This window comes from Castanea sativa, chromosome 9 (genome assembly GCF_040712315.1).
Source record: "Castanea sativa cultivar Marrone di Chiusa Pesio chromosome 9, ASM4071231v1".
Classification (NCBI taxonomy): Eukaryota; Viridiplantae; Streptophyta; class Magnoliopsida; order Fagales; family Fagaceae; genus Castanea; species Castanea sativa.
Window position 1 is genome coordinate 39,363,020 of NC_134021.1, and position 23,740 is coordinate 39,386,759.

Sequence of the window (23,740 nt, forward strand, 5' to 3'; positions counted from 1 at the left end):
GATGAACTAAACTGAACCAAGTAGGTTCGATGTATGAGATAGAGCAGAGAGGAGAAAGTGAAGAAACAGGAGAAAAAATAAATAAATAAATAAACCGGTGAAGGAGATTTTATAGATTAGTGATGATTGAATTTGTGAGATAGTAGAGAGGACATTAGTAGTGGGTCATGAATGGAAAGAGAAGAGAGCAAAAGGGAAGAGGGGAGAACAAAAGAGTGTGAGAGTGGAGAGGGTGAAGTAGTGAATGTGTGGCTCAAAGTGAAGATAAGAAGAGATTTTACGTGAGATGAGAGAGAGATTAATAAAAAATAATAAAAAACAAATGGTTTTTCCTTCCGTATCATTTCAAAATGAGATTCTATTGTAACAAATGCTAAAACTTTTTGGCATTTAACACATCTCATGATAATCTGTTTTTGGTGTTTGGTGTGTCAAATGCCAAATATTTGGCATTTGGCACACCTGATGGGATCATGGGAATGCTCTTAAAGCATCTACAACCCCCAAATTGCTATTTTACATTCCCAAAACATTTAAAAAAAAAAAACTTTACCCGGAACGGGAGACTACAACCAAACAATAAAGGTCCTTGCCAACTTGCCAAAAGATTCCGGGAACTCTTGCTACAAGGAGTGAAATGTCGGCAACGCATCTCAACATCTTTTTACCATAATTGAGCCATTTCAAGAGCAGTAAAAGTGCTTCTGAATCACTGAAAAATGGTTTCTAATTGCTAGTTGCATGAAGTTTCTCTCCTTTGCAAACCACTGGGTGTCATTTGGTTCATTCTTGCTCTTGTATTAACGTATGTGCCAGACATGTGTGCAACTTAATTATACCCATTGTCAATTGGCGACTCAAATTTATTATAGTGAACTTAAAAGATCTTAAATAATTAACTTCGAAATCAGAATGCATGCAATACTACACCTACATACCAGTTCCTAATTCTGCTGTGTCCAGTGAAACATGCTTATTTCATAGAGCAGTCATAATAAGCAGAAAGGTAAGCAAATGCAAAGATCCAGAAATAATAAGCAGCAAAGGGTATGAGAAAGCAAGCAAATGCAAAGGTCCAGATATGAGAAAATAAGCAGAAAGGTAAGAGCCACTAATGTTGGTGTCTTCATTAAGCAGAGCAAGATATATACATGACTCACTTACAAACATCTTTCTTTTCTACTGGTCAGATAGATATGTAATATGTTCCACCCAAACCCCCACCCTGCCCCTTTCAGTACTCTTTTACCTAACTCAAGCAACAGTATTACATCAAATCATTACAATACAAACACCTAGAAAACAACAACTTCTCGCTTCCATTCACACCAAAAACAAAAAAAAAAAAAATCCTTAGGATTGATCAGAATAATTTCACACCCTTTCTTCTACCTGCATATTCATGAAAATCTGTCAAATAATTTGTTGAATACAACATAAATAAAAGATGGGCGAGCTTCAGTGATGATAAAAAATGTGAAATCTATATTATTTATTCTGATGCATTGTTCAAGAATATCACTTCTTGCTGAAAAAATATTTCAGTAAAGATTTTAAAGCCCCCTGACAGACTCTTTCTAACACCCTTCCCAAACCGTATGCTGACTTCACTGCCCTCACATCTTCTGTCCAGGTCATGCCCTTTATTTGGGGTAAGTATTACCAAAATATCATTTGCCTTAAATGTAATGCATGTGTAAAAACTGTAAAATACCATACCGTAAACATCATTTGAAACATTTTGTTTGTATCAAGTTCATTATCCCCTTTTTTGAAACTAGTTTGAGTATGAAGTTAATGCTATTAAATTTATCAAGTGCCCTTTTACATGGTGTAAAAACGGATGCAAATTTTTTGTATATATGTGGCCTTCTTGAAAAGCTGTTTCACAATGCATTTTCTAATCTATGCAATATGCTAAAATCACAAAATAAAGCATGACTAATCAGTAATTTACTTGGCATTTTCAAAAGCAATTTGCAGCATTTATATCATAATTTTGAATGGTGTTTTCTATAGAAATACAAAAAGTCCAAAATGATAACCAAATTGCATATGCAAAAATTGTTTTATTGGTAAATTTATCCCAACTCTAATTAACTCTCTTGCATTAATCATTTGTAATGATGGCAATCCATCCACTCAACTGTGCACAAGTTTGCTTGCATCACTTTTCATAACTTGCCTAAAGAACCCATATTCATCGTGTTGAAAACCCTCTTGATGTAAAGGTGTAATAAGTCATAACAAATTTAAACATTTAACAATCGCCTTGATAGAAAGGCAGAAGTTCTAACTATGAAAAAAATATATACATTTTACATGACAGTTTTCTTGATATATTACATTCATGACTACATGCAATGCTGGCAATAGCACATTACCAAAAAGGCAGAGAGAGAGAGAGAGAGAGAGAGCTACAGATTCTACCTTCGTTTTGACCTAATACTTCTTTTGGTGGATGCAGAAACATTGCCCTTTTGATCTTTCATGCTGCTTTTCTTAGCTCTGGATTTAGTGACCCCTGTAAATGGTAGTACTACTTCAATGCCATAGTACATAGAAAATAAATTGGCAAATATAAAAAAAATTTCCTTCTTAATTTTGCATAATATACATAAAGTAGGATAGGGCTTAAACTAATTTGAAGTTTAACTTTTGGTGATTGACAGAGTCAGAACCAGCTGACATTGAAGTTCAATAACCAACACAACATTTCACAACATTTAATTAAACAATCAAGCAACAAAATTATTCAAAGAAAACAATCAATTGCAAGACACTTAAAGGGATCTTTCAAGTATAATTAGGTCGTGTAGTTTTTAAATTCTTAGCAAAATATATTTGAATTACTTACTCTAAGAAATGGCAGAAGCCTAATCCTAAAAGAAAACCTCATTACACAGAACTGGCGAAGAAAGGGAGAAAAAAAAGATGTTATATCTTGCTGCTTGCATAAAGAACTCAAAGAAGTGAGTGGCTGTGATGCTTGAAAGAATATATTTAGACCATCAAAAGATGCATTTGATTTACACTGATGAGAAAGGATTAAAATTATTTATAGCAATATTACATGTTCTGGGAAAACATATGATAACATGTCCAACTAATACTATAAAGTCCTTAAGCATGTTTTTAATACGCTAGTCCTTACTCAACTATATAATGCATCAAAGGAAACCTCATTGCAATACATCATCACACAGTATGCTTTACTCTTATATGTTTTCAGGAATAAAAACCATATCTGTATCATTAACAGACTAATAAAAGGCAATGATCAATTTTTCCAGCAATGTTGTTTAAAGCTTCTAAACTAGAGTACCATCAGCATCATGAAGAAACAAAAAGTACAAGAAATTAACATTAAACCATAGCAAAAGCCAATTAAAGTAACCTTCAGTATCAGAATCTGCACTATCTTCTCCATCGTTCCCAGATACTGGTACACCTTCCGTGCTACCAAATCTCTGCTGATGAATTTGGGCATTTCTTGCAGTCACTTCTTGCTCCTTCTTTTCCACGTGAAATTTATTAAGTTTATCCTCAAACTCCTCAATGCACGATTTCAGTTCTGGTTTTGCAAACTTCTTGCTCTGTTCCCCCAAATCCCCCAAAAAAAGGAGTTAGTGTAAATAGAAAACATATCTTGAACATTTTGAATAAGGTGAACATGAAAATAAGATAAATTAATGCCTTGTTTATTATATTCTTGAAATGGTCCATCACAGATTCCTCTGATAAGGCATGTTCATATGTCTTGAATGACTCCATGAGTTTTTTCATTCCTTTCTCAGTAAATGCCAGCTGAGAGAGGCAGTAAGAAATATATTCCAATTGTGTGATATCTGCACCAAAAGAATAGTCCCCCATTGTAAGTTATATTTTGATCATTTATGAAAACAGAAAACAGCAAAAAACCAACTTGACTTCTTTTGGTCTAACGGCATTTGGGACCCATTTCAGTCTCAGGAATATCAGCAAAGGATATGTGGCCCTTTAAAAATTTAGAAAATAATAACTTAAGGTATTCTCAAAAAAAAAATTATAAGGTGAAAATGACAACCAGCCTCCCACATCCCATACTTGCTGTTAAAAAAAATAAAACTTTAAACAAAACTAAAGTGAAATGACAGCCTACTGGTCTTAAAAATATGAGCAACGTCTTATCATGTGGATATAAGACTCAGAAATGTATGAAATTAGTAAGAGTATAATAAAGCTCATGATTAAAGTGTTAGTTACAGCTTTCAAATGGCTCAAATTACTAAGAGACTAGAAATAGCAGGGTTATCATCAACTGACCAATAGCAAGGTTACCAATGACTGACCAATAACATTCTATACTCATGTTGAAAGCATCTGCTATACAATGCGACACGTGATTAAGAAGGAAAAATAAAGGCACAGCATAAACTAGATATCAAATTGCTAAATCAATGCAATAGCAAACACAAACCAGAACTTGTCAGGTTGGTGAAATTGCTCTACTAAAAAGTACAATAAATTATGTTTTCAATCTGAAAAACTGCTATTTCCTATATCATATTTGCTTCAAAAATATACTAACGTTTAAAAGAAATGAAGAGAGACATGATTTAGCTCTTGCATGTTACAACAGTGTCATATCCTGAACTCTGACAAGAGTGGCATCACCTTTGCAAATGGTTCTATAAGAATAAAGTACAAGAACTGAATAAATGCATACCTGTAACTCCATTAAATCTATTGCAGAGCTTTTCAACAAGAGCTTCCATCTGCTTGTCCTGGAGCAATTTCAAAAGATAGCATCTAGTCATCATTACGAAAAATGCTTGGCAATTCAACCTAGTTAAACAATCTAATACCTTCTTGATGGAAGCAATTAGGAACTGCATGATGTTGCAGAAAGACTCTCTCTTCAAATTCCGGATAGATAATTTGCCAAGTATATCGGGAAGCAAATTATATATTGGATTGCTTCCTGTTGGCATAATAGGAAAAAACATTGTTCATTTGACCAGGAAAAAAATGACACAAGACAAGATAACAATCATAACATTTTACTGGATGTGTCTCAAAACTTACCCTTCTTAGATAACTCATGGAAAAAAAGTTTGGCTAGACTTGAAATGCGCTCTTCTTCATCTTCTAACTGTATAGCCATTTCATTTATATAACCTTTTACCTGCTCAAGCAAATGACCACATCAGCCTCTAGATTAATCTAACAAAAGCTAAAGAACAAGTAGAAATAAGCCAGTCTCTCAGACCTTCATCATGTCATTCAATATGAGATGCGAAAGCACCAGAACAGCATTCTTCCTAACAGAAACTGAAGCATCCTGTAACCGGGCATACATGTTCTCGGTCCATGGTTCTAACAGGTTAGGAAACCGAACTGCCAAATCTCCAAGAGCAATAGTGCAATTGGAACGAACAGTTTCTGAGGATGCATTCTCCACAACAGTGAAGAGAAGCTGTAGGTTCGCATCACTGAAAATTCAAGCACTCAAAAGCTCAAGCATCATTTTACGTTTCTTTATGAGAGAGAGAGAGAGAGAGAGAGAGCACGAGATCTCACCAAAATTTTGCATCAATGATCATAAATCGACATAAAGCAAGCATTCCAGAGGCTTGTAGTTCCGGATACTGAAAAGAGAGCAGAAGTATTGGACAAGATAAGAATGATTACTCACAGTAATGAGCTAAATGAACGCTTGTATGAAGAACTTTTATAAAATTATATTTGAAACAATCATATCATGTGTTATATTGTAAATTTGTAACCTTAGATGTGACATCAGTCCAATTTTTTTTGTTAAATGGAAGCTTCTTATTTTTTATTTTTTTAATCATGTTAATGACATCTAAATTTAACTGAATGAACTACAAAGCCTGATTTCAAATTAATGTAATGGGAAGATCATACTTTGATATAGTTAAAGAATCATGGAACCATTGAAATGGAGGATGAGAAAACTGAGGCAATCACCTTTTGCATCAGACTAAAATTTCTGCAAAGCTTTGACAGGAAAGGTGCACAATGCCCAATCAAGTTCTTCTCACTGGAATTACCAGAAATAATCTCTTTTTCTGCTTTGTCAGATAATGTATCAAGCATTGCATCTGCAGATGCAGCAAGACCTAGCTCGGCATTGATATTATTGTCCTGCAAAACATTATCAAAGGAAGAAATCTTCTATATCAAACCAAAAAATTAATAATGAAGAAAAATGAAAATATCAAATATCAAACAACCAATATTAATACCCTATTCCTTTTCATTGATAAATAAGTACAGCATCTGATCTTACCTTAAGTGTATCAGCAGGTGTTGTGCCATTACTTTGTAAGTTGTGACGATCAATATCCGCCTTTTCTTTTGCAGCTCTTTGTTTCTGGATCTTTCGAGCACAAGATTCGACATATAATAATTGATTCATGGCAACATGACTTGCAATAAATAGATATCTACTCAATTTCACAACTTGCACTGTGGTAAGTATTCCAGCACTACCACTGTCAATGTCATTCTGCAACTCATCTCCTCCGCTACAATCAAACACAGAACTAAGAGATTTCTTCACTATATTGGCAGCTAGTGTTTCTGGAGTGGGATGAATTGTATATATTGCAGCTATTGCTTTATCAGCAGCAGCATACCATATATTCTCTGGAAGCCAAGATCCTGAAATTAAACTTTCCAGCATACCAAATACACGACTGCCATTAACTGATAGCAACTTTTTCTTGTCATCATCAGATAATCTTTGAAGAGCAAAACATGCTGCTCTAGCAAGCAAAGGCTCCACTTTAGCCCAACGACCAAACCCAATATCAATAATGTCTTGTAAGTGAGAGCCAAGAATAACAGGGGATGATTTTGCCGCCATGCAAAGGACAGATAAGGCACCACGACTTTGCTCTGCAGTGGTTCCACTAACACTAAAGCAAAAGAAATCCCATAATGCTGATATCTGCAGAAACAGTTACTTTATTAAGGAACCACTTCTTCAAGTAATGGTAGAAACATAGTTTCAACAGAGCAAATTCTCAACAATGCTAAAAACTGATAAAGCATTCATGAAGCAGGACAGACCATGATCCATGATAGAAACTAGCTCTCTAAGTAAATTTCCAAAATTAGATCTGAAACCCTCTCTCAGTGATCATCATCAAACTCAATTATCACAAATACCTTCTATTTGCTTCTCATTTCCAACATGTTTATCCAGTCTGCGACAGATATTCTCCTTGAAGAAGTTCAAGCAGAACAGAAGTGTCTACTCAAACAATAAAAATCCAAATATAGTCTTAGCTACAACCAAGTTTGTCAAAATTAAATAAAAAAGAAGATTAAAACTATTGGAACAAATGGATGAATTTGTATTTGAATATTTACCCAACTTTTAGTCAAGTGGCTTCAGATTGTGTAGTGAAAAGCTCAAGAAAGATATTAGAAAAACCTAATGTTCAGATTATAAGGCTGGGCATAAAAGTTCTTAACTTGGCACAAAACCTGAGCAGAATTGCACAATCTACGGTTTGTCCATAACGGGCTTACCTAGGCTTAAGCTTTTTAAGCTACTATTTATTTTTAAAATTTGTGTGTTCATGTGTTAGCCCCTATAATTGAGGGCTAGAAATTATATATCATCTTTGAAGCTAATTTATAAATTATTTTATACCTATTTAAATAGTAGGTTTTAAAGGCTGAAACAGTCATCATTTTATGCATTTTTGTGTGTCAAAATCAAGAAAATGTACTAGACATGTTAGAATAAAAGCTCAGAACTAATTGATACAAGATATTATTCAGAAACATATACTCCACATACCGTGCCAGAAGATATATCACCTTTGGACACCAAGGCCGCAACAATAAACTCCAAAGCTGCTAGATCTCCTATATTTGAATCTATGGCAAGACTCAAAAGATTTTTTGCAGTTTCTACTGGGTTTTTCCTTATATAAATTGTAACAAAGGCATTCTCCACAGCCTCATAGATGGATTTATCCTGGGAAAATACCTACAAAAGAGAGCAAATAAATTGCTTTTAATTCCAAATATGGATCAAGAACTAAATCTATTGGGTAAATGTCAGCAAATACATATGGGGAAAAAGTGGGGGGAGTATAAACATCTTGACTTCCAAAGAAACTGTTAGGACCATTTCCATGGCATGACCAAAAATGAAAGCCTACCAGTGGCAACATCTTGCGGAGGCAGGCTTCTGAACCATCAATCTGGAACTGTTTGCACCTCATCAACAAGAGAATTGTGTTCTCAACATCAGAGGCAGAAGATGAAGCCATTAATTGAACAAGTGTAGGCATTGTGGCAGAGACACACTTAGAAAACCTTAAGCCAGCCTCAAGTGATGCAACCAAGGCCCTGGTCTGCTCCAAATTCCCAACATCTGGCACAGAATTATCCTTCTGAATAATCTCTTCTTCCGTCTGAGTCAAACAACTATCAGTTGAACTTTCCTGCTGCTCTTCAGCCAGAACTTGAGCATCTATGTTATGAACTTCACCATTTTCATTGCAAGTATCATTATCAGAAGGTAGATCATCCACAACACTTTCTGCAGGCACATCTGGTTCAAGTTCATTCAGCTTCTTCTTATACTGCTCTAAGGTTGCTTCAAATGAAGCTATTCGAAGTTGTGGGCCAAATGGATTGTGCTGCAACATCAATATAAGCAAATTCAATGCAGATTTCCTGACAATTGCAGACTTATCCTCCAACCTTCCAGCAGCAACTTCTGCAACCTCATTCCACAAACCAATTGAAACAGAATGCTCTTCACATAGTTCAGCCCAAACCTGAAGAACGCGGCTCCTAGTATAAGCCGAAACATCTCGACACCGTTCAAGCAAAATTTCCAACATGGCTTGCTTGGTTCGGAGACGAACAGATTTAGAACTCACTTCACCCTCATCATCCTTAAACGCCTTTGCAACTAACTTTCCAAGAACCCCAACAAGAGCATTCCTTATCTTATAAGATTCCCCACCAAAGTGTGGGACCAGGACTCCAATGTTGGTTGAAATCAGCTTTGGCAACCGGTCCGCAATCTCTACCAGAAAACGCCCAATATTTTCAGCCCCAGCAGTGTCCTTCACATAGTCTTTTGGGTTAGTCCTACCAATCTCTCTGACAAGGGCACTGGCCAGGCTTCCATCAGCATACTTCTTCTTAGCACCAGCAACTGCTTCAGCCATGGGGATAACAACAAAATCATATTTGTGAATTAGGTGCATGATAGAAGCACACGATTGTGCCATGTAGTGGTATTTTGTAGTGCATGACCCAATTATACGGCATAGAGCATCTTTTGTATCGGAGTCTTTTAAAAGAATTGCATTCTCAAACATAGAGAATGTATGTCTACAAAAACACAAATCATAAAATTTCAACTTAAAGTCCATTCACAAAACAGTTCTATACCTAAAATATAATTGTCAGTTATCCAACTTACTTCGCGATGAAAGACAGATAGTTTTCATCTGGGTCCGTTGAACCAAAGAGCAACGCAAGGTTGATCTCTAGTGAATTAGCAATCAAATTGAGTATCCTACCCCTCTGAGGCTCCCAATTCCATGAGTTTTTGATAAGTTTCTTCCTTGTAGTTGCTATTACCTAAATCCATGGCCAAAAGACTTCACCAAATTGCCAGGAAAAGTTGCAATATCACACCCAAGATTGCCACATACATGAGAACATGCAAATACTAGAGAGAGAAAGAGTACCTTCGAATTGTTGCTGGAACCAGCATTGGACTCCTCAGCAAGAACAACATTGATGAGGAAAAATGTGTAGATTTTAAAAGCATTACGATGTGAAGCAACCCTATCATGCACCAAAGTGTCATCATCTTGAGTTCGAGTAAGCGAATCAACATTTGGAAGAAGAACACTGAGATTAGATCGAAGACTCTCTACGAGATTGAATTTACAAGATGAAGGGAGACTAGCATAACCACGAATCAACGAATAAACACGATCAAAGATATCTTGATCTTCAATGCAAAAGAGCTCCTTGTCGGAAAGATCAAAAGAAACACCTATTCAAATAGATAAGGACAAAAAAAAAAATTTTGAAAAATCAGTGAGATTTCTATCATGAAGGGAAGAAATTTGGTTGTGCAAAATTGAAACATAAACTACCTTGTTCTTGCAAGTACAATAACCCACTACATGTAAACAAATTAGTTGAATTAATCTCTTTCTATTACTTCTTTCGTATCAAAATATCGCAATATGTGATACTTGTAATTATCTCTAAACAGCAAAACAATAATCAATAAATAAATAGTCTAAACTTTCAAGTTTCAAAAATAGCTCCCTTTTCTTTTCGTACATTTTCTCGGAAGTGAGAAACTACACTAAGATATTTGTTTGGTTCCCCAGAAAGATTTGAGTTTTAAAACAGAAATAAAAACAAAGTAAAACAAATTTGACGTCTTACACTCACGCTTCTTAGTTCCTGAAAGACATAAAATTCCGCAAACTGTAGCCAAATGCAGAGTAAACCACTCCCTTTTAAGTTGATTTTTCGCTTTTTCTCACTTCAATTTCAAATTTCTTTTCATTTCTACATATTCCTAGGAAACAAACATAACTTTACCGTTTTTTAGGGTTTCATAAGGAAAAAAAAAAAACATAAAAACAAACTTATGCACTATTTGATTGCTGAAATTATTGAGGTAAAAAACAAAATTCATAAATTTCACTTAAAAGTAGAAGAAGAGGAAAATTTAAGTTAAAATTATCCAAATAAATGTACAAAACTAATCAAAATTGGAGTAGAAATTGAGTTTTAAGTTTCGTTTTCATTTTCTCAGCAACCAAACGGAATTGGTAAGGCAATGAGAGAGGGAGATACCTTTGACGAACTCTTCGAGTTCAGAAGAACGAAGCGAAGCGACATCGATGGAGTTCTGAGCGTAAAGGCGGTTATCTTCGTGGTCTTCTTCTAGTTCTCTGAGGCTCTGTGGGAAAACGAAGTGAGGAGCCATAGCCACAGAGAGAGAGAGAGAGAGAGAGAGAGAGAGAGAGATTCTTTCTCTGTTGGATCTTTGAGATTTTGGAATTGGGATCAAAAAATTCAAATGCAACTGAGCAAGCGGGAATGTGTTTGTGACTGAAATCAGATGAGCCAGGCCGGGTCGGGTTTCATTTTCTGGATCTGGAGCGGGGACAGATAAGTGATAACTAATATAAAAAACTAGCTTCGCTTTGAGTATACGAGTACACGTGGCTTAAGTTTAATGTTATAATTTTCCATTCACTTCAATTTGAGACATTTCTCTCCTTTATTCAATTAAATCACATGCATAGTAATTTTTATTTTAAAAATAGAAAATACAGTCATTAAAATGAAAAAAAAAAAACCAATATGAACAGATGTGAAGAGAAAACAATTCAAACACAAACATAAATAAATCATTAAAAAAAAAAAGGGAGTACATTAAAAATCACATTTTTTTAATAATTCAAAAATAAAGAAGAAGAGATTTGAAAAAATAAAAACAAAAACCAATTTTTTTTTACGTGAGATTAGAATTTAGAAGAAAGGAACCCGAAAAGAGAGAGAGATAGAAACGTTTAAGTCTTGATAAAGTGGAAAAAAAAAAGTGAAAACGTTGGGCTTAGTGGTCCTATTTATAGCCAAAAAAAACCTGTCTTTATTTTTTATATATAACTTTTATTTTGAGAATCTAATTATGTACATGGATCAAATTATACCTTTTTTTTAAAAAGAAATTGAAATTATACATGATATTAGCTTACACCTTTTTTAAACTATAGATTTCTAATATATGTAATGATTTCTCATATTATATATATATACTCATCAGTTTTTGCACCCAATAAGTCATTTATCATTCATCACAAATAAATAAATCACTTGCCACAAAAATTTAAAAATTAGATGGACACATGGCGCATGATTGGGTTCTAATTGAAATCCTATTTAGAATATAATTAGATTTGGATACTTCAAATTTTACAATTAATAATTCACTTGACACAAAAAATAAAAATTAGATGGATATATGACGCACAATTGGACTTCAATTGAAATTCAACTTGGATTTTAATTTGATTTTCTTTTAGCTTTGGCTTTTATTATATAATAGCATGTAACTCGTGCTTATGCACGTGAATGATAAATTGTAGTGGTGCTTTTGATGTTAGCTTGGGTTATAAAGCATATAGAGTATTAGTTCGACCAGGACATTTAGAGGTACTAAAATAGTTTTTTATTGCAATTTTTATGATATTGGTAAGTCAAGTTTCTTATTACACTGCTATTATGTATATAATTTTGAAAATCACTATTAGATACTAGATATACAATATCAATTCACAATCATTGTTTACGAATTTCTACTAAATACGACACAAAAATAAAAGAATAAATAAATCTAATAGTATTTCCTAAATTGAATGGGAACATGTGCATGAGATCATCCAACTCAATTACAATTTTTTACGTTCCAGATCCTAGCAGACAAAATATATAAATATATAAAAATAATATAAAAAATATGTTCATTAGTTTAGAAAAAAAAATAACAGTAAAAGTCTAAATAATTTAATTTGTATGGAAAGCTAACAAAAGCGAAATTCAATTTTGAATCTAATTAAATTTTCTCTAAGTATTGGTATATTTACATTGAACTCCTCATTTTCTATATTGAATTAACTTACTTAGCACAAAAAATGCATATACTTAGAACTTAGTATAGCAAATAAGATAAAATGTATAATAATATTTATTACTTATTAAAAAAAAAGCCTATACTTTGTTTTTTTATAGGGGTAATTACACATAACCCATAATCCACTTGTGGTTTGGGTGAAAAATCACTTTACCTACCCGTGGAAAGTGTCACTTAACCCACATGTGGTATTTTTTCGTCAATCTCCGTAACCCACCTCAAGCCCAGCCGTTAAAAAAACACATCTTAACCCCAAAACACAACATAACGCGAATCAAAATACCCAAAACTCATAAACTTTTCGTGAGAAAGGCCTGCAATGAGATCAATGTGTTCTTCGTGGTTTGGAGTATCTGGAGGGGGAGAAAACACAAGTTTCACAACATCGAAGCTAGGGAAGGTATGTGTGACTGTTGTTGATCTGCATTTGGGTTATTGATGGCATCTTTTTATTGCAACCCACCCACATAGTTAAGGTTTGTAAAATTATCTCAAAATTCGTGTATGTTAAATGTGCATTTTGCTATTTATATGTAGAATCGTTTAGGATGTAGTTAATGCACTGCTATGGTTGTTTATATAATGCGTATACCTGAAAGAATCAAGTTTATTTGTCAATGATTACACTTGTTTGTGAACTATGGATAGTGTGGTCCCTATGAATTTGTTGGGAATCTGGTTTTGCATGTGCTCTATGTGGTCCTTTGTCCATGTGTTGTCTCTCAACAACAAAACCAATTTTATATGAAAACAAAATAGCACTATATTTGGCTTGCTATCTCTTTTGGCCTGTTGTTGTTTTCTGTATGTCAGTGTGTAAACAAACAACTTATTTTAATTGCAGATGGTTAACTTCACATTTGACATTTGACATTGAAATTCATGTTGAGGGATGTTTTGTGGAGGACCCAACCCTTGAATATGTGGGTGGGTTTATACATACATTGACAGAGATTGACCCTGACAAGTTGAGTTTCTTTGAAATTAGAGATTTATGCCATCTAATTGGTGCTTCTAATGAACACAGTAAATATAGGTATTTACTTCCTGAAGGTGGTCTAGAAAATGATTTAAGAGCCATAAAAACAGATGCAGATGTGATGAACATGACTACCCTTCATAGGGCATGGCCAGCTAACAAAATCATAATCTATACTGACATAGATGTGGAGCCACTGGCAATTGAGCATCCTGATGGTGGAGGAGTGGCAGATGATGGTGTAGGTGGTGATGTAGGTGGTGTAGGTGGCAATGAAGGGGTGGATGAAATAGATGTGGAGAGTGATTATGATGAAGTTGTATTGGAGGAAGAAGAAGATGATGAGAATGATGAAGAAGAAGTTGTTGAGAATGTTGAGGATGTTGAGATTGATGCAAGAGTTGAAGAACATGGTGTTGAGGTTGAAGAATAGAATGTTGAAGGAGATGATGATGATGATGATGGTGATTGGCTATATGAAGGCCTAGAGGGGGATGACTTTGGTGATAACATATTTGCTGCTCCAAACTCAATGCCACAAGGTTCTGCTCCAAAATCAAATGATGCTTCCAATACAACCCTAGAATCAAGCAATGCACCCTACGCAGCCCTAGAATCAAACAATGCACCCCATGCAGACCCTGAGTGGGCTGAGCCAGCTCTTAAGGATGACCTGGCAAAGCATGGATGGGTTTGATGTTGAGCAGGTACCTGAGCAGCTAGAGTTTAATGCTAAGAGTGACATGAGAAATGTTGTACTAAAAAAGGAGATGAAGTTTTCTAATGCAAAGGTGTTCAGAGCTGCTTTGAGAGAGTATGCAATTAAAAACCTATTGACATCAAATTCAAGCTTAATGGGAGGACCAAGATATCAGTTCACTACAAGAATGAGTGTGGGTGGAGATGTTATGCATCTCAAATAAGTGGAAAGCTAACATTTCATATTAAGACCTTAACTGATGACTGTACTTGCCCCAAGTCTTTTAAAAATAGCCAAGCGACATTAGCTTATGTTGCTAAAAGGTTTATTGAGGATTTTAGCAAAAATCCAAATTGGGAGGTGAATGGTGTACACAACCATGTGATGCAATATTTATCAGTTAACCTAAGTGTAAACCAAGTGTATAGGTCAAAGAGAAAGGCAAATGATTTGATCAATGGAGATGAGCAACTGCAATATGGTGTCCTTAGGGACTATGCACAAATGATAAACACTGTAGGCAATGAGAGTAGGGTTATATTGTAGACAGAAATGGCTGATGAGACTTTCCAACCCAAATTTAAGATGATGTATGTTAGGTTTAATGCTCAAAATGTAGGATTTTTAGATGGATGCAGGTCATTTATAGGTTTAGATGGTTGTCACATAAAGCACGGATTTGGTGGGCAAATCTTATCTGCCACTGCCAAGGATGCAAATGACAACATTTTTTCAGTAGCCATGCCTGTTGTGGAACAAGAAAATAAGGAGTCTTGGATATGGTTTTTGAAAATTTTTGCTGATGATATAGGGAGGCTAGAGGAGCTTCAGTAGGTCTTCATTTCTGATAGGCAAAAGGTATGCAAGTTTTGTTCAGTTATACTTAAATGGTTTACTTAGTGGGCTGAACTAACATGTTTTGTTTGTTTGTTTGGTTATTTGCAGGGGCTTATACCTGCAATGGAGACACTATTCCTTACTGTGGAGCATAGATACTGTGTGAAACACATCTACAACAATTTCAAAGTGGATCACAAGGGATTGAAGCTAAAGGATGCACTGTGGAGGTGTGCTGCTGCCACAATAGTAAGGGAGTTTGAGAGATGCATGCAGTACATAAAGGATTTGGATGAAAATGCATACGAGTATCTTGCAAATATTGCACCTACACAGTGGACAAGGTTATACTTCACTCCTATGGCCTTAACAGATTGTTTGGTAAATAACTTGAGTGAGTCTTTTAACTCAATAATATTGAAGGCTAGGGACAAGCCTATCTTGGCAATGTTGAAGTGGATTAGGGTTAGACTTATGACTAGGCTTTACACAAAAAGGGAAGGGATAAAGAAGTATGCTGGAAAGTTGTGTCCAAGCATACAAAATAAGTTGGAGAAATTAAAGGTTGAAAGCAAGCCATTTAGTGCTACCCCAGCTGGCAGTTTCCTTTATGAGGTAGCCAATCAGTATGAGAGGCATGTAGTTTACCTTGTCAAGAATACATGCAGCTGTAGGTCTTGGGATTTAAATGACATTCCATGCAAACATGCCATATCAGTCATTTATACAAACATTGAGACACCAAAAGACTACACCCACCCATGTTACCACAAAGAAACTTACATCGAGATATGCAAGGAGGTACTTCCTCCCATGCCTGGCCAGTCAGAATGGGTTAAGATTGGACAGCCTGCTCCCCTAGCACCTCACATATACAAACCACCAAGTAGGCCACCCAAGCAAAGAAAGAGGGCTCTTGATGAGCCTAAGAACCCTTACAAAGCAAGTAGGTTGAATAGACTTGTAAGGTGTGGACAATGCAAAAAGGAATGGCATAACTCAAGAGGGTGCAAGGCTGGCATCACTAGGGAGACACCATGGCAGAGGAGACAGATGCTTCAAAGAGAAAAAGTTGTAAGTAAATGGGATTTAAATGGCAAAAAAAAAAAAAAACTTGTTTTTATACTTACAAAGGTATTCATGTACTGAAACTGGTTTTATTGCAGGTAAGGGGAGGAGTGCCTGCACCTAGTACCAGATCTGGATTTGCACCCTAGCCACCATCCCAGCAGCCTACCTAGACTTACAACATGAGGTCTGCCACTCAGCCTTCATCCTTATAGCAAGGAAATCAAGCTTCACAACAAGGAAATCAAGCTAGGCCATCTCACAGGAGAGCAGGATGGTTCTCTTCCTTATAGCCAGAGTTTCACACACCAAAGGAGACCTGGGATACCCTACCAAGTTCTTCACAAGTAACTTAGTTGAGTTACCTCTTTTTTGGATGTTGTGTAGACTGGGATATGATATAACAGCTGGATCTATTTTTTATTTTGTAGTCTTCACATGCAAATAGGAGCACTAGTGGTGTAAGGACTAAAGGACAGGTTGCTGCACAAAGGCCACCAAAAATGAATTCAGTGGGTGGAAAGAGTAAAGGCAAGAAATGAAGCTAGTGGGTATGCATGCCAACATTGGGAGTAAAGCTAGTGGGAACATGTGGGCTTATAGCTAGTGTTTTTTGTGAAGACCACTGTTGACTTTTTGTAATTATCAATTAGTGTAAAAAACAATCACCTTGGAATGTGTTTTTTTGTAGCTAACCTTGGAATGTGCTTTTTTTTGTAATTTACTAGAAGTTAAGGTACAATACACTCCAGGTTATATTATGGTATGAAATTTTGTAGTATTATACGGAAGTTGTGGTATTATGGTATGAAAGTTGTGGTATTTATTCAATTTAGTTTGTATGAAACATTATTTGTCCAAAACAGTTTGTATTGAACATTATTTGTCTAAACCAGATTATATAGAAGTTTATTTATTGCTGCTACAGATTGTATCCAAGTAGATTTTTCCAATACAGAGTGTATGAAAGTTGTTATTGTGCAATGGTTGTTATGGTATGCGCAGGTAACTATATGGAACATTATTTGTCCAAACCAAATTATATGAAAGTTTATTTATTGCTACTACAAATTGTATCCAAGTAGATTTTTCCAATACGGAGTGTATGGAAGTTGTTATTGGAGAATGGTTGTAATGGTATGCGTAGGTAACTGTATAGAACATTATTTGTCCAAACCAAATTATATGGAAATTTATTTATTGCTACTACAGATTGTGTCTAAGTAAAATTTTCCAATACAGAGTATATGAAAGTTGTTATTGTGGAATGGTTGTTATGGTATGCGTAGGTCATTGATAATTGACCAATACTTCTTTCATTATATGCCCAGAGACTAGTGGCATGACCGGTTACCTCTTTCATTGAATGGTTGTTATGGTATGCACAAAATACTCAATAATTGACCAATTCTTCATTCATTGACATATCAAAACATTACATCAATAGGCAATTCATTAACGTCATTGCCATAACTATTTCTACTAACCAATTAGCTACTTCAGGGCAACAACCTCAATCTCTTCACTCTAGAGAACTCATTTGAGCCAAAACACAACAACAACATAACAATAACAAAAAATATCCATGACAAAATGCATGCAAACTTCCACATTCTCTGCTTCTCTTTAGCAAACATGGCCTTTTCCTTAACTTTTGTACAGATAGCTCGAGCCTTTCTCTCCCTCTCCTTAGCTTTGGCTTCCTCTTCAAGAGCATTTTTTTGCCATTTGCCTAGCTTCTTCTGCTATTTCCAGAGTTGTCCTTTTCCTCTCATTGACAAGTTGGAGAGCACTCTCAAGCCTAGACATCCTCTCTAGAGCCAAAGGTGCAGTTTCATTCCTACGAGGACAGGTTGGGTTATCAAGCCAAACAAAGAAATGACACTTAGGACCAATCTTATAACGGCTACAACCCAAGAACCTCCTCCCAAAATTATACAAACTCAAACTTGTTCTCAAAACACAAGTTTACTCATTGCACATATGCCCACACGAACCCAAGAAATTACCACTTGATGAAAACATATCAACAAAACACGATTCCTGGGAAGTACAAATTTAGAGTTTCACATAGTAAGTTGGCACTTAAACAAAATCTGAAACCCTAAATCGAGAACAGACACAAATACCTTGATTTTCTTCACCGAAACTACCTTCCCTAACTTTGATGTTGCGAAACTTGTGTTTTCTCCCCCTCCAGACACTCCAAACCACGAAGAACATATTGATCTCACCACAGGCCTCTCTCGCGAAAAGTTTCTAAATTTGTAGGTGTTTTGATTCGCGTTATGTTGTGTTTTGGGGTTAAGAGGTGTTTTTTTAACGGCTGGGCTTGAGGTGGGTTATGGAGATTAACGGAAACATACCATATGTGGGTTAAGTGACACTTTTCAAACCATGGGTAGACAAAGTGATTTTCGCTCAAACCACAGGTAGGTTATGTGTAATTACCCCTTTTTTATAAATAAGTTAGAATATCAACCTATAGCATTTATTCTAGATTATTGTTCTTTATCTACAAGCTAAGACACGTGTTGGTTTTGGTGAGATGACAACTAAATTGAAAGCATGAAAAATTTATCCTACACTTGGTTCAATGTGCAATCCACTCGGCCATTCCGTTAATTTTGACATCGCAATTTCTGAATTTGTCCTCTTCTTGGACACTTTGTGTAACTGATCTTTGATTCTTCTTTTCCATGCTTGAAGAAAAGGGTTTTTGATGTAGGGGTTTGGGAAAAAAACTTTTGGATAAATGTCTATTCTTACTCACTATGTATAAAACTATGACTTTTGTTTATACCAAAATTGATGGAATGGCCGAATGGACTACACATCAAGCCGAGTGTAGGAGGAAGAAAGAGGTAATTTGAGTATAAGGAAAGAAAGATTGAGATTTTATTCTAATTTTTAACCAAATATCCCCATCTTGCACTGCGTGAGAGTTAAAGGAGAGCTGTGACAACAGATTAAGAATGCAAAGGCAAATTCACCAAAAATAGAGAGTAGATTTATGTTTGTGAGTTATATGACCATGGAAGTGATCTGTTGGTTTCTTTATGTTAAATTTAAGGAAGCATTAACCCAATTCTTAGGAGATACAAGTTGTTTGGTGTGTTTAAAAATACAAAGCTAGATGGTACAAGTTAACAAAAATAAGATGCAAACAAGGTAAAATATCATGGAAAATATGGATGCTAGTTCACTTAAACTGGCCCAAACACATTGCACTGGAAAAAAATCTCAAAAATCGTTTTTTTTAATAGACTTCTTTACTATACTTACATTCTACGATACGTTTACGAGCCTCACTAAGTCTGTCCCAGTTAGAAGAACGTTTGATAGAAACAAAAGATGCATTTGTCTATGCATCAGTTTTGGCATAAACAAAAGTCATAGTTTTATACATAGTGAGTAAGATTAGACATCTATCCAAATGTTTTTTCCCAAATCCCTACATCAAAATCCCTTTTCTTCAAGCATGAAAAAGAAAAAAAATCAAAAATCAGTTACGACGAAGTGTCCAAGAAGAGGACAAATTCGAAAATTGCAATGTCAAAATTAACGGAATGGCCGAGTGGACTGCACATCAAACTAAGTATAGGAGAGTTTTCATGCTTTTAATTTAGTTGTCATCTCACCAAAACCAATATATGTCTTGGCTTGATGATAGAGAGCAACCATCTAGAATAAATGCTATAGGTTGATATTCTAACCTATTTATAAAAAAACGAAGTATAGGCTTTTTTTTAATAAGTAATAGATATTATTATACATTTTATCTTATTTACTATAATAAGTATAGGCATTTTTTTATAAAAAATAAATATTATTATTATCTTATTTGCTATAAAAAAAAAAACAAAGTATAGGCATTTTTTTTTTAATATGCTATAGGTTGATCAGCAGCAACGTCTTCCCTTGCTCCTAAGGTTGTACAAGTCTGCAATCTAGCGAGTATGGGTAACTTTAGACATCAAAATTTTATGATGTATTCACAACCGTCCGATTGTTCATGATAAAATATTTGTGATCAAGTTAATCTTCAATTGATGATGTGGACGATCATCGAATGAAATCAAGGCACGTGGCAACATCAAATGAAGACAGCCATATGGCAACGTCAGAAGAGAGGACCTATATGGAAGGTTTTTATTAAATGAAATACCAAATTAAATTCATAATTCAACTCTCAATAAATGCTAAGAAAATTCCAAATTAAATACTATTGGGAGACACTTAGAGAGAAAACCCTACTGATACTCTGTCAAAATAGAGAGTCATCTCTAAGTCCACAAGCATTCCATCTTTTCATCAAGATTTATTCCTACTTCTTCAAATCAAAGTAGGGATTCTCCTTCAATCCAGTTTGAGATTAAGCTAACGGCCCTTGCATCAAATCAAGCACATTCAAATATTCATTCAACTTAGAGACACCAAAGCATGATTCAAGATCAAGCCTCATAGCCCCATTGGATAGTAAAGTTTCTTGGAGATCGAATCAGAGGAGTTTATTGTACTCTTTCATTGTAAAGATTCATACAGAAGATTGTACTCACATATATACAAATCAAATACAAGTTGATTATTTGTTACACTATTTCGTGATCGTATGATTCATCTTTTACGAAAATTATGTGTACAGTAACATTTCCTAAAAAAGAGAGGGTGCTCACCAAACTACATATTCATCACAATCATCCGCCACTCATCGGTAGATGTAAGAAGATTTCAAAAAATTGACTATTACTTCAAGATATTCAATGCTCAATCTTTCCTTTTCATCATTGCTAAACATAAATGTTTAGGGTCATAATTTCTATGTAATTGACTAATCTTTTGACAAAACACACTTTACTTGTACATTGGGTAGATCTAAGTTGGGTTTGATACATATCAAGTGGTTGTATTAAAAACATGAAAATTAATCCAAAAAACAAGTGAAGAAAAGCTATTTTATTGAACTTCGATAGATAGCTCGACAGAAAGCTGCTATCGAGATTTAATGGGTAGCTCGACATAAGTTTAACACAAGCTCGATCTATTGAACTTTTCAAATTTAGAATTTCTAGATTTGAATTTCAGCCTATGTTGATGTATTTGTTTAGGGTTTCTTTTTCACAACCCTAGACATATATAAGGCTTATTTTAAGAGCCGCCACTTTTGGATACAGAGATCAAGAGTTTATTTTTCTCTATGAGAAGATACTGCGTTTGTACGTTATAGGGTTTTGTAACCAAGTGCATCCCGATCCTCATTATTGATGAAGTGAAGAACTTTGCAGCCTACAACCATTGAGGTTGCTCGAGTTAGTCATATATTGGGACCCGTGCAAAGGAGTTAGTCACAGATTGGAGATTTGTGCAACAAAGAAAAGAAGGCTACTACAAAATCAAGTCCAATTGGGTATTAGAGCAAATGTTCAACTGTAGGTTGGTATTTCGGGATAAGCCAAGTTAGTGGTAAGATTCCTTATACTTGTAACCTCTTGATTGTTGATTAGTGGATTTTTGGGAGTAGTGACCTTAAAATCACTTGGTGAGGTTTTTGCCTTGGGAGAGGTTTTCCCCATTTGCGTAAAAAAAAAATTTCTGCTACATTTAGTATTTTTGGTGATTTATTGGTGCCTTCACGATTTGCATACAATTTAGCCTAATTAATCAACTTTGATAACTGAATTGATTAACAAGGGTCAAGCTATCTTAACCCAACAATAAATATTCATAAACTCATATTAACTATTACTAATATGATGTTTAGACTTTGAGACGATTGGCTACGCTAAACTACACCCTCTTCCACCACTACGCACCCATTGGCATGATAGTCATTTCACAAGTACAAAGTTCTTGTAGGCGAGGGAGGGGGGGGGGGAGAGAGGGACAAGGACCAGGGTTCAAGTCTCCAAAAGAGAGTTTCACACACAAATACATTTAGATTATGTTAGAGTATAACTTCTATCCTGTAATAAAATAAAAAAAAATACACCATCTTCCACAAGTCTAGATGATTGATTGTGTGTGAGTTTGGGAAGTGTGTTTTACTCGTTTTTCAGCTCCCATGTTTTTACGTGTGGGTTTTATGTACTGTTCTTGGAACCCTTAAACCTCTTTTTTTTTAGCAAAATTTTTATTAAAACTAGGTCTTACGACACTATTCACACATTTTTTTTTTAAATTGCTACAATATTTTCAGTTTTCAACAATAAGCAGTATCCAAACAGGCCATGTGTATCGTTTTTGTGACACGTGCGTAGTGTACAATGGAAAGGACAAAAGGAACCCAATGTATTTACTGTTTAATGAGTATTAAATAAAAAATCTACTTTATTTGCTAACAATTTTCTAAGAATTTTGGTTAGCAAAAATTTTCTAAGAATTTTGGACAAGATGACTAGATTGACTTATTTGGACAAAGTGATGGACTAAATTAACCAAAATAAGAGTTGGGTCATAGGAGTTGTGATCAAGGTAGTCAATAACATACCGGTACGTATACTGGTATCGAAACATCAACGTTTCGTATCGGTTTAAATACCGGCTGGTACAATTTTTTTTTTTTTGTTGTAATTTTTGAATTTTTGGTAGGGTATAATGGTAACTTATTTGCATTAATTTATTAGTATTGTTTGTTTTCTTAGTATGCAATGAACAATTAAGATTTCTATTTTTTATATTGTGTTTTTTTTTCTTTTAATTGATGCTAAAGTCTAAAACCATGAATAATTTGTTTTCAATTGAGGAAATGTTTTATGGTAAAATTTTATATTTATTAATACACACACATATATATTTATTTATAAATATATAAAAAATAATAGTAGACCCGAAACGGTATACCGGTACCGAAATATATAGTTTCACTGGTCAAACCGGTACAGCCTCTTGTATGAGATTAACTCATTTGGTTGTGATTGAACTTAGTGGATATCTTCTCTCTCTACAACAAGTTGTTACACTTTCCTTGCACCAAGTGGTTACCATCTATTAAAGACTTTGGTAATTTGCATAATTCTCATTGAGTTTTTTCTTACTATTTTAAATTAAGCCCTGAATTTTAAATTCATTAAAAATATTAATATAGTTTAGTTTAAATGAAAATTTTTAACCAAAGTCTCAGAAAATTTAAAATACTACTTCATAAAAAACTCAATTATTAAGTTTAAAGAAATCTAGAAGAAGTTTGATTATTTATTTTAAATTATTTTATAATTCATGAATTTTTTTAAACGAAAACTTGGTCTTTCCCAATATAAATTCTTCATTACTTCATAAAAAACTCAATTATTAAGTTTAAAGAAATCTAGAAGAAGTTTGATTATTTATTTTAAATTATTTTATAATTCATGAATTTTTTTAAACGAAAACTTGGTCTTACCCAATATAAATTCTTCATGTAATTTGAGGTACTTTTTGTTCTTTTATTTGTACTATCTATTTT

General features: G+C 34.6%; 1 protein-coding gene across 1 annotated transcript; it reads right to left on the reverse strand.

Annotated features, from left to right (window-relative positions):
• Positions 1-1,089: 1,089 nt before the first annotated feature.
• Positions 1,090-11,079, reverse strand: LOC142609623 (condensin-1 complex subunit CAP-D2). Its single transcript, XM_075781253.1, has 16 exons — positions 10,873-11,079; positions 9,738-10,051; positions 9,467-9,627; positions 8,187-9,375; positions 7,820-8,011; positions 6,296-6,958; positions 5,974-6,150; positions 5,563-5,630; positions 5,252-5,474; positions 5,068-5,167; positions 4,848-4,963; positions 4,709-4,766; positions 3,697-3,848; positions 3,398-3,596; positions 2,431-2,524; positions 1,090-1,392 (listed from the first exon to the last, which is right to left on the reverse strand). The coding sequence occupies exons 1-16, from the start codon at positions 11,003-11,005 to the stop codon at positions 1,389-1,391; spliced, it is 3,843 nt and encodes a 1,280-aa protein (XP_075637368.1). The 5' UTR covers positions 11,006-11,079; the 3' UTR covers positions 1,090-1,388.
• Between the last annotated feature and the right edge of the window lie 12,661 nt (positions 11,080-23,740).

Bases quoted from the DNA above. Each gene is read 5' to 3' on its own strand.
- LOC142609623 (XM_075781253.1), bottom strand. From the start codon at position 11,005: ATGGCTCCTCACTTCGTTTTCCCACAGAGCCTCAGAGAACTAGAAGAA. The intron at 10,052-10,872 runs GTATCTCCCTCT...CTATTTGAATAG, and splicing joins ACTCGAAGAGTTCGTCAAAG to GTGTTTCTTTTGATCTTTCC. The intron at 2,525-3,397 runs GTTACTTTAATT...TACCATTTACAG, and splicing joins TGCAGATTCTGATACTGAAG to GGGTCACTAAATCCAGAGCT.